We start from the raw sequence: 12,116 nt of genomic DNA, 5'->3' as shown, positions 1-12,116 counted from the left end.
ACTTCAATCAAATATGAACAATTTCTTACATCAATAAATCTTTTTGAAAACTAAGATAAAATTTGAAAAGATTCTTTTTTTTTTCTGATGTCGTATTGATTCATGACATTTGTAATATACGTTGAATTATTTCATTATTTATTGAATAGGACAATACATTTTGGATCTTGAAAAGATAAGGAATATATTTTATGCCTTTTCAATCTAATATGCTGGTATCTTTTATCCGTGAAAAATATTAAGAGTGATAGCACATATTGCTACATATGTAAAGATCCTTTGACATTTGTTTGATAGAAATAGATGGAATACTATTAATAACTATGCCACATCTTTTTGATAGAAATAGTAGAGAGAAACAAATGGTTTCTATCCTAACGGTATCAAATGTTGTTCTCTCTTCTTGAGATTAAGGGTTTAAGTCCCGTTTGAAACATAAGTGAATTTAAAAATAGTTTAAGAATAAATTAGATTTGTCATTCAAAAGAATAATGAAAAGAATAACAATAACTTGAATAAACAAAATTCAATCCAAAATTAATAAAATCGAGCTAAACTAAAACCAACCATATTTAATTCTCTTAGTACACTCATTTCAAAAAAATTCTTGATTCAGTCTCAAATACAACTACTTTCTTGTTCTATCTTTTGCTACAAAGAGCCACATCTGTTTTTATTTATTATTATTATTATTATTATTATTATTATTATTATTGTTGTTGTTGTTGTTATTGTTGTTGTTGCATAAGATGACAAATGAGTGAACATATGAATATTTATATCACTCTTTGGAGCTTATAAAAATGCTATTACATTACAAATAATAACGGAAAAATTAAAAAAAATAATAATAATAAGTGTATAAAAAGTATTTCCACTTTTCTTGTCACTTAAAAATGTAACGATATAACAATAACTAGCTCTACACCGTAGTCCTACATGCTTTTTAAGTTTGTCAACAGATAAATTCATTTAATTTTATCCTCTCTAATAAATGTAAATGAAGTCTAATAAATGAAGGTTTTATTTGTCACATGTTTTCTTATTCATTTTGGCACATGGTATTTTCTAGAATTTTTAAATTTTCTATTTTTCATTTGCCATTTTATTATATTTTTTATTTTATTAAATTAAATTCCACATTTAATATGTAAGGTATTTATTAGAAAGAATTTATATATAATGTATTAAATGTATTAAGCCTCATTAATTTTAATAATTCAAATTTTTTTTATTAAATTTTTCATTTTATTAAATTATATTCCACATTTAATATGTAAGGTATTTATTAGAAAGAATTTATATATAATATATTAAATGTATTAAAGCCTCATTAATTTTAATAATTCAATTTTTTTTCTTTATAAATTCAAACTTCTTAAATTGTTGAAATTTTATATTTAATTTTTTTAAATAAACTCATGTAATACATGGTCTCATACCTAGTCATGGTATTATTTGAATAGTTTTTTAATTTCTTCACCAAAGCATTGTACACCGGAAAATCTATCTAATTGTAATAATATACTTTATTTTTTTTCTTATTAAAACATTGTGATTTTTTATCTTTAATTGAAAAATCACAATATTTTAATAAGAAAAAAAAAAGATAAAAAGTATATTATTACAATTTGATAGATTTTCCAGTGTACAACCCTTTGGTGAAGAAATTAAAAAATGAAAAATACCATGTTATAATTAAAAATTATACTAATATAATATTATAAATATATACAAAAACTAAACTTTTCGTTTGTTTGTGAGTAATAACTACTGTAGCTAAAAAGTGTATGATTTTATATAAGTGTTTAATGTAGGAAGTCCAAATTAAATCCTCCAACTTTCTATAATCCTTCACTTAAAACTTCTACTTTATATAACATGTCACTTGCAACCCTTCTACTTTGTAAAATGATATTTTTTATTTATTTACTTTTTAAAATATCACTTTCACTCCCTATACCTTAAACTTTGTAATATATCATTTTCACCCTTTCATTTTCTAAACTTTTGTGTTTATCTCGGTCCCCATAAAATTTATTGTAGCTAATAGTACAAGTGGTAAACCCTTTAATTTGTAAAATGATATTTTTCTTCTCTTTACTTTGTAAATTATCACTTCACCCCCCCCCCCCACCACCCCCACCCTTCACCTTCAACTTTATAAATTATCACTTTTACCCCTTTATTTTCTAAATTTTTGTATTTATTCCCGTCCCTGTTCATTGTAACTATTAGTACAAGTGGTAACCCCTCTATTTTTAAAATATAAATTCCACCCCTTCTACCTTCAACTTTGTAAAATGTCACTTTCATCTCTCATTTTCTAAGTTTTTGTGTTTATCTCCTGTAAAATTCACTAAAATTGACTGTAGTGAATAGTACAAGTGGTAATGCACAATATACAAGCATATCAATGCTTAAAGTGTAGTTTTAATCCCTCAACTTTGTATAATCTGTCATTTTAAACTTTCATATTTAGTAAAATGGTTTTTTGTTCATACTTTTACTTTTTTAAAATATCACGTTCACCCCTCCGTTTTTTAAACTTTCGTATTTATCCGGTAGTATATATAAATATGATTTTTCCTCCTATACTTTGTAAAATGCATTTCCACCCCTCTATCTTTTAGAAATTTACTTTACTCTCTCAATAGAAAAAGTCACTATAGTTGATACTATTTTATATAATCCGCTACTTGCAACCCCTCTATTTTGTAAGATAATATTTCTATCAATTTACTTTTTAAAGTATCACTTTCACCCCCTCCACCTCCAACTTTGTAAAATATCATTTTTACCTCTTCATCTTTTATCCTCAACTTTGCATTATCCGTCACTTGGACCCCTTCTATTTTATAAAATGATATATTCCATCTTTTTACTTTTTAAAATATCACTTTCACCCTCTCCGTCTTCAACTTTCGAAAATTTCACTTCCACTCGTTCGTTTTCTAAACCTCCGTGGCTATTCAGTATCCTCGATTCCTCGTGGTATATATAATCTGATTTTCCGTCATCTACTTTCATAACAAAAACACTTAAAAACCCGCAGCAAACCGCGGGCTCAATTACTAGTTATATATAATACACATAAATTTAATTACATTATTACTTCTTACATTTAACCCTTTGTATATATACCAAAAAATATATCAATGTTCATCCACAACTCAGTTTGGGGAACCAGTAGCACCGTTCTACAAGAACCGATCTGATAAACAAGGCTAGTCCCAAACGAATTTAGCTCAAACAAAAACATCAATAAATCCATACACTAAATGTTTGGCAACACACAACCAAATAAAACCCAACAATTCCACCCACATAATAACATCGATCCAATATCAACTTTTTAAATACAAAATTCAAAACATACCAAACATCTCCAACCACAAACATAATTACCGTATACGTATTTTAATGAGGTCTATATGTTTTCTTAATAATAAAAACTATTCAAATAATATCATAATATTCTAAATAGACTCCAGAAATAACGCTTCTTGTTTGCTAGACAAACCAAGTTCATCCAAAGTTAAGCTACTTTCTCCATCACTAAATGCCCGGCGAGGGTAGGGTCTCACCTACATTAAAAGTCAACAAAAATAGTCAAACCACATTTGACCCTTCGGTCAACCATATATATTAATCCAAAACATATTTTATAAAATGATCAAAGAAAAGTATAAAGAAGACATCTTGAAAAAATGTTATACCAATCTGTATGAACCAGGCTTCACCACTCTCGCAACATCGATGAAGTTGAAAAGATACTGCCAAAAAAAAAAAAACAAATTAGAAATTTTATTGAATTACAATATTGGTCCCTGAGTATATTATAATTTGGCAATTTTAGTCCTTATTTATGGATAGTAGTCATTTTACTTAGAATAAGGATCAAAAAGGTTACAAAAATCAGACTAAAAATGTAAATAACTCTTGTACTTACTTTTAATGTGACAAAAGGGTAAAATTGTAAATTTGCAAACATTGTACCTGTAATTTGTCGGTTCTGAGAAATCTGCGACCACGGCGGCTTCCATCGGGCATGCGGACAAGAAGGGTGACAGCATTTTCATCATCAGGAGAAGGTTCGTGAGGAAGGGAAGCTTCTTTTGCTGCTAATTGTCTTTCAATTTCCTGAAAAAGGGCAAAATGGTCATTTACCACAAAGTTTATAAACTATAAAGTATTAAACAGGCTCACCTGTTCTTCTTCTAACTTAATGCGAGCCTCTTCCTCTTTTCTCCTTTCTTCTTCCATGGCAGCTTCTTTGGCTGACTGTTCTAGTAATTCCTTTTCTCTGTCAGCTTGTAATGATGCAAGATACTCATCATCCTGAGATTATGTATTTTATTTATTTGTCAGTAATGGCAAAATCGTAATTTCTTAGGGATTTTGTGTTAATGAAATGTAGTAATGCACCTGTTGTTCGCGTATTAAACGTTGAGCAGTGAGAGAGGGTGAGGGAGGGCGTGGCGCAGGCCTAGGATAAGATCCTAGACCTCCTCCATGTCCATCAATCAAACCATTTTGCATGAATTGATGAGGGGCATATGGGACATTTACACTATATCCAGTGCCTTCAGGGATTCCACCAAATAATGCAGCCTCAAGCATCACTGCTTCATCGTGTTCTAAAGATGAGATGCCTCCCCACTATAAGACAAAAATAATGATTATTTGTGTATGTATTATTTAAAATGGATTATATATTTGTTGATAATGATTTGATAGAGATGAAAAGATGAAAGAGAGATACTTCATGGAATTCATTGGCATTGTTTGGAGGAGGATTGATGATTGGTTGATGTTGAGGACTTGAAGGTGAGCTCAAGTTTACTTCTTCAATGTCTTTGTCTTTTGCAGAGTCAGTAGAGGTGGAAGCCATAAAACGAATCCTGTTTCTAACCAAAGGTTGATCTTCTACATCTTCAACTTCATCTGGAATCAATGAGCTGCTCCCCACATCCAACCTATTTCACATTTGCATACTTTTGTCATAACTACATTGATTCCATAGTATGATGGAATGGAATGAGCAAGGTAAGGGAATAGGTCATTACTACATTCTATAATATGATATCTAATAAACTTACCTTCCATTTGAGGCTGATAATGTGTCCACTTCTTCCACCTCAAACTTAGAACCTCTTGGTTCTGATGGTCCCACTTCAGATCCTAGCTGGCGTAAGGCTTTTTCTTGCTCAGCAGTCTGCAAAGGCCAAAAGATCAATGTTAAGGATGAAGGAAATAAAATATAAAATGAGATTAGACACAAACCTTCAAAGATAGAGAAACTGCTTGTGCTAGTTCAGGATCTTCCAATTGCCTTAGATTAGGTACAGCAACATCCCTTTGACTCATCTGGGAATCCTGTTTGGAAGCCTCAATTGCAGCTCGAATCATCTCTTCTTCAATTCCATGATCATGGGAATCACCGATTCCAGGAGCACTTGCTGTCAAACGAGTGTTTACACCTGCACGTGATGGAAGAGAAGTTGGAAAGTCTTCATCATCATCATCATCATCGATTATCACATGTGCACGGGTTTCTGGGACATTTTCTGTTGTTGTCTCTGTGACATCTTCGATTCTTGGAGCATGTCCAGAATGATCTGATTCTGTACTTGGCCCATCCTTGACCTCAATTGGAATCTGCCTCACTTCTCTTGGATGAGACACAAATGGTTCACTACCCCTGAACCCTGGCCCACTATCGAATATACTTCTTGTGAAGTTTGGATCAAGAAGAGAGAATGGGTTGATGTTGATATCTCTAGCAGAAGGAAAGAGGGAGAGAGGAGGTCTCTGAGCTGGAAGAGTTGGATCATCTATGTCCATGAAATCCTCAGGTGGAGCAGCAATGGAGGTTGCCTGTCTGCTATAATTACATAAGTGAAACATGAGTCAGAAAGTAAGATGGAAGTTGTGAACTTAAATAGTGAAGAAAAACTAACATGTTTCTATCTCCTTCAGTGAAATGTGCATTAACAGCTACATTGAGATCTCCCCCATGCTCCTGATAGAAATATAGATAGCAAATATCTTAGTAAACTTTGAAATTTAAAAACTTAAATCCAAGAAAACATGAAGCAAAAATCCTCAAAGCCATGAATCCTCACCAAAGCAAATGCAAAATTAGACCATTTTGAGATAATCTCACTTGTTGACCTTTTTAATGCCAAACAAGTTGCTTACAAACAGGAACCAACAAAAAATCGCTACCTTGATTGAACTTCGTAACAAGTAATGTTCGGAGATTCGATATGCAAGAAAACCCTACCACTTTTGTGTATATAAGTGCTAATTTTGAAATCAAGCCCTAGCCCTTTCTACAATAACATAGTAAATCAAAATTGCATCTATATGGAATCAGTTTATTCGGATGAAACTAAAAATTAGGGAATAGTTAAAAACTAACCCCTACATTCTATTCTAACATCGAAAATCAAGCTCGAGATAACATATAAGCACGTATTGACACTGCTAATAGGTACCATAACAAATCAAATAAACGATGTCAATTAATCAACAAGGAAAAAAAGGAAAAGAAAAACTATATGATCAGTGACGCGATTTAGATGAAGATTTAGTGTAATTACCGTGAGTTTCTGTATAGCAACCGATTCAGATGAACCGGTGATGCTCATGAATGTCTCGATTGCTTCTTGATTAGGTGTCGCCATCGACGGAATTTTACAGAACAGGTTATTCTTCACTTGAGAAGAAGATATATATAAAGTTATATGAACGATTAAAATCTGGCTGTGGGTGAGGAAGGAAATATAAATAGCGAGTCGTTTGTATTTATCTAGGAAACAAATGACGGTCTCTTGTTAATGGCATGTTTAGCCCCTACACTATTATTGTTGAAACTTTTACCACTTGGAGTTTGAAAATGATGAAATTTCAACTTTTTAAATTTTGAACAATCATATTTTGATTTTTCATTACATAAATATTTACCCTTCTTAAAAAGGTGTTTTTAAAAAAGAATTAAATAATGATTAATATAATAAAGTTATATTTTCTTATTATTATGTATCTATGTTAATTTTTTATCATTTTATATAAATTTTAAATTTTGACTAACTTTTTTTAAAACAGTTGTTTGTTTCAAATTTATAGTAAAATTTAAATATGATTTTTTTTTATTATAGTTCAATATGGTTTTTAGTTAATACTACTCTACAATTTATCCTTATATATTATAACTCGAAAGCTTTTTAAGGTAATTGTACTTAGTTGTTTAATGGAAATTAGATGTTACTTTTAAAGGATGTTGGTCGTAATGTATTTAAATTTATAATTTTACCTCACTCATCATATTTTTAACTAATAGTATTTAATTGGTTAATTCAAATACGGTATCAATTTTAGTTGTGAAATAGGTCATAAACATAATCATATATATAATTTTATATGTTTCTAGTAGTATAAAAAGAATATATATATATATATATATATATATATATTAAGTATATATTTTTTCTTTTAATTTATAATAAGCTCAGTTAATATATTTATACAGTAAGAATGTTTTCATTGCAAATGTTATAAATGTCTGATAACTGCAAGAGAGTATCAATGAAAATGTTAAACATGATAACAATGACATCTATTTACAATAGCATATACTTGTCAATGGTTTAAACATATAATTATATCACATGTAACACATGTGTATATGTCTAATATAATATAATAGGTATCACTTTACTTACATAACACTCATTTAAAATTTTCATAACTTTTCAGATATTTTCAAATAAAGATTAAAATTTGGTTCATTAATATAAAATAAATATAAAAATAATAAAACTTTCTACCTAGACTATATAGTCCTTCATGATTTTTCGTAATAAAAGTAGTTTTATAATTAGTTAAGAATATTAATAATTAATAGTAACATAATTATATAAGTTATGTAAAATACCTTATAAAAATGAAAATGGATGATATTGTAAATAATCTATCAAAATTAAAAAAAAAATTATCAACCACAAATTTTTTAAACTAGTTGATTATAATAATATTTAAAAGTACTATTAAATCAATAATTATATTTTAATTTTATTCATGCGTAAGTTGTGATTAGAAACCATTTAAGATGTAATTTTAATATATGTTAATTTTATAAATAGTACTATATAGTTACAATTTTGAGTAAAAAATATTATTTCGTAGTCAAATAGTACAATATAGTAATATATATATATATATATATATATATATATATATATATATATATATATATATATATATATATATATTCCAAAATTTTAAATAAATAGTTTTAACTTGATTATAATAAAATTGAAAAATAAAATAAATTATATAATAATAAATTAAATTTGAATTACAAACAAATATTTCGGATAAGTTGTTAAAAGTTTACCAACATTATAGACCATCAGATTATATCTAAAAGCATGGTTGGTAAGTGTTAAGTTGGTAAAAAAAATGTAAAGCTAAAGATCCAAAATGATGAGAATACTAGTGTATGGATAAAATATGACATGTACGCATAATAGTGGGTGCAAAATAACTATTTATGAATAGAGTATGAAGCCGCTTGGTGCTTCGCCATTGTTCCACGTACAGTACACCTCTTTTTCTTTTTGGATGATACAGTGTTACGACAAGGGCTGAGCTAGATCAGTGAGAGTTATATGTGCCGTTGGATTAGACTCATCGTCATGTGAGGTCGATGTTTACATATAATCCGATGGTCAATAATGCAATTTGAGATGAGCACACATAGATCTTGATGATCCCCTGCTACACCATGATGCCCCATGGAATCTTGGAGGAGGAGTTAAGTAAGTCGATTACTTTTGTTAAAGTTCTTTCTTAACCTTTTTTTATTATAAATAAATAACTGTAACTAAAATTAATTATTTTTTTACAAAAAAAAAAATTAGGTAATCGTTTAATAGCATCTATGATGGGAATCTTACGTAAGATCGTTTTGGGTTTATAAGATCCGATCGGGATCATAAGATCCCACAAAAAACAAAATTTTAACTTATAAGTTCAAAACATCAAAAATATTTTTAATGTTTTATTTTTCTTTCAAATCTATAAAAAAAATTAAACGTTAGTCACAACAAAAAAAGTAATCAGTAAAAGAGTAAAAGTCGTAAAGTTGTAAATTCAATTATTTTATTTTTATTTTGATTTTTTAAAACTTTTTTAAATATTTAAAAAAAAATTTAAGGAGTGTGAGATCAGAACGAATCCCGATTCTACGATCATACAATCTTATTTGCGATTCAACTCCAGATACGATTCAGCTCGTTTTTCATACTTAGGATCGTAAGACCATACGATCCTACAATCAAGATCGTGATTTTGATAATCATTGTTAATAGAATTAATCGATCTAATTCGAATTTACCAACCCAATTACAAACCAATCGATTGTATTGGATAGTAAGTCACACTTTGATTAGATTGGTTTTGAAATTTCAAAATTCAGTTGGATTTAATCGGTTTTTGGATCACCATGAAAATTTAATGGATAATCTAACTGAACCGATCCAACGTTCATCCAATTAGATATTCAATATTATCATCTAATAAATATCAAATTACTATCTAATATTACACCCAGATAATAATATTCAATTTAGTCAGATAAATATCTAATTAAACTTTAAAGTTTAAATTGTTCTTTTTCTAACGTATATTGGTTGTACCTTGAACCTTGGTCATTGAAGTTGAAATGTCGATTATTAGTCTTATATAGCATAATTGGGTGTATAGTTAGTTTGTTTATCATAATTATATTTGGTTGGATAATGGACAATCAATCAAATATATTCAATGGATAAAATAAATTCAATCCAATATCCAATTAGAATGGTTAAGTTCGGTTGTATATAACAAATTGGATTGGATTGGTTCAACCAAAATCTATTGAAATTCGATTAACATCCAACATTCGATATGCACATTTATGTAAATTTTTATCACATAAATAATTATTTAGTATTTAACTTTAAGATAAATTGTTATATGTGAAAACAAATACACCAACTATATAAGTGTTTTTTTTTTTTTGTCATTTTACTAACAATCCAAAAATGTTTATCATTTGTCACCATATATACTAATACACACAAACTAATAAAAACATATTTTTAAAATTAAAAGTTGTGGTGGCCTGTAAAGATTACTGAAATTGATGAAAACAGAAAAAATGAAACGACAAAATGTATATAAAAATTAATTTAATGGTAAATTATATAAAAAGTATGAATTTAAGGATGTTTTTCCAACAAATATAAATTTAATGAATATTTGTTACCATAGTCTTATATATATATATATATATATATATATATATATATATATATATATATATATATATATATATATATATATATATATATATATATATATATATATATATATAGGCGAATGAGCAAATGAAAACACCTAAAATGTTGAGAACGCGAGAACAATTCTGGACCAATCAATATATATATGTGCATATTAGTAATTGTATATTTTAATTAAATTAATTTCAATCAAATTCCCTTAAATTTAGGATCAGTTACCAAAAAAGAAAAAATTATTCGATTTTTTCTTTTTTTTATTAATGGAATCTATGAAAAATTACCAAAAAATATTTTAAAATTGGAAAAAAAAAATAATTTTTTTTCATCAAAAAAATAATTTTTTTCTCCTATTTCAAGTTTTTTTTTTCAAAAAAATAAATATAAATCGAACCCAAATCAATATATTTGTATTCATAAACGAATTTTTTTAATTTAAAAAACATGATACTACTCTAATCACAAATGAATACATACTAATTTATAAGTAATCTCATTCCTTTTTTAATCGACTGAAAATAAAAGGAGTGTAAAAATTATCATTTCTTCATAAAATAATACCACTAATCATAAATAAATATACTTTATCACACATGATTACATTGTTATTCACAAATGAATACATTGTTATTAACAAATTAAAACCTTGGTATTCACAAATAAATAAATGAATACCTCTAATCATAAATAAGTATATTCATTCACACATGAATGCACTGCTATTCACAAATGAATACACTGCTATTCATAAATAAAATACATATTCTATCATAATTGAATTCATCAAAATATAATATAACTTACATATGAAAAATATAGAACATAATACAGTTTTTAATTTTCCTCTAGCTCAAATTCTTCAAATTTCATCTTCTTAAACAACTCCAAAGGACCTCTACAAAAATCCATATTCAAATACTCACAAATGCACGCATTGCGGTTTTGGCGTAATGGTTGGGTTCGATTGGAGTTGTCCTATGTGATTCTAATGTGCTAAAATTCAGTTTTGCTTGGGGGCAAGCAAATGTCAAGTGTGGGGTATTTTGGTATTTGCGTATTTAGCCTTTTATTAAGTATAGATTTTTATCATTTATTAGCTAATTTATTGCATATCATGGAAAAAAGATACTTAAAAGTGTTTGAATTATGTTTTCAGTCCAAAAATGAAGCTCGGAAGCAAAAAGAAGCAGTAGAGCGGTTGGGAGCTCTGAGTTGAACAAAGAAGAAAAATGCTAAAAATACAAGGTACTCGGCAAGTAGGGTCGACTACTCGGCGAGTCGCATCGAAGAATCGAGAAGATAAGGACTCTTTGACTTACCGTGCACGGGAATTAAGTAATAGACTCGACGAGTCAGTCATAGACTCGGCGAGTCGGTGCGAATCTATAAAAACGACTTTTCAGATCGACACTGTGATATCCCCATTTTCACGGCCAGAAAAGAGCGATTTTGTTTATGCTTTATAAAAATCAGAGTACCTCTTTTAATAAAAATGTTGCGGAATTTGTTCCCAGTAAAACATGATAAATACGTTATCAAAGCATTTCCGAAGAAAAGTATTTTTAATTCGTTTTAAAACATTTGGGATGTCATCGTCAATATAGAAACATAAGCATAAACAGAACTTACATTTATTTACACTAGTGATCTACATCTCTTTAATCTCTCAGTGTAATGTGACTTCATCTCAACACCTGTAATATAAATAAACTGAGCGGGTCAGGTTGGGAAACCTGGTGAGTACATAGGGTTTTCAACCCACAATAA

The 12,116-nt window shown here is 28.4% G+C and overlaps 1 protein-coding gene across 1 annotated transcript; it reads right to left on the bottom strand.

Moving 5' to 3' along the window:
- Positions 1-3,304: 3,304 nt before the first annotated feature.
- Positions 3,305-6,791, bottom strand: LOC111901159 (plant UBX domain-containing protein 8). Its single transcript, XM_023897038.2, has 10 exons — positions 6,609-6,791; positions 5,964-6,025; positions 5,287-5,887; positions 5,103-5,218; positions 4,766-4,979; positions 4,429-4,662; positions 4,210-4,341; positions 4,000-4,143; positions 3,720-3,776; positions 3,305-3,587 (listed from the first exon to the last, which is right to left on the bottom strand). The coding sequence occupies exons 1-10, from the start codon at positions 6,690-6,692 to the stop codon at positions 3,480-3,482; spliced, it is 1,752 nt and encodes a 583-aa protein (XP_023752806.1). The 5' UTR covers positions 6,693-6,791; the 3' UTR covers positions 3,305-3,479.
- Between the last annotated feature and the right edge of the window lie 5,325 nt (positions 6,792-12,116).

Source organism: Lactuca sativa, chromosome 6 (genome assembly GCF_002870075.4).
Source record: "Lactuca sativa cultivar Salinas chromosome 6, Lsat_Salinas_v11, whole genome shotgun sequence".
Classification (NCBI taxonomy): domain Eukaryota; kingdom Viridiplantae; phylum Streptophyta; class Magnoliopsida; order Asterales; family Asteraceae; genus Lactuca; species Lactuca sativa.
This window is presented reverse-complemented; position numbering and strand designations above follow the sequence as displayed.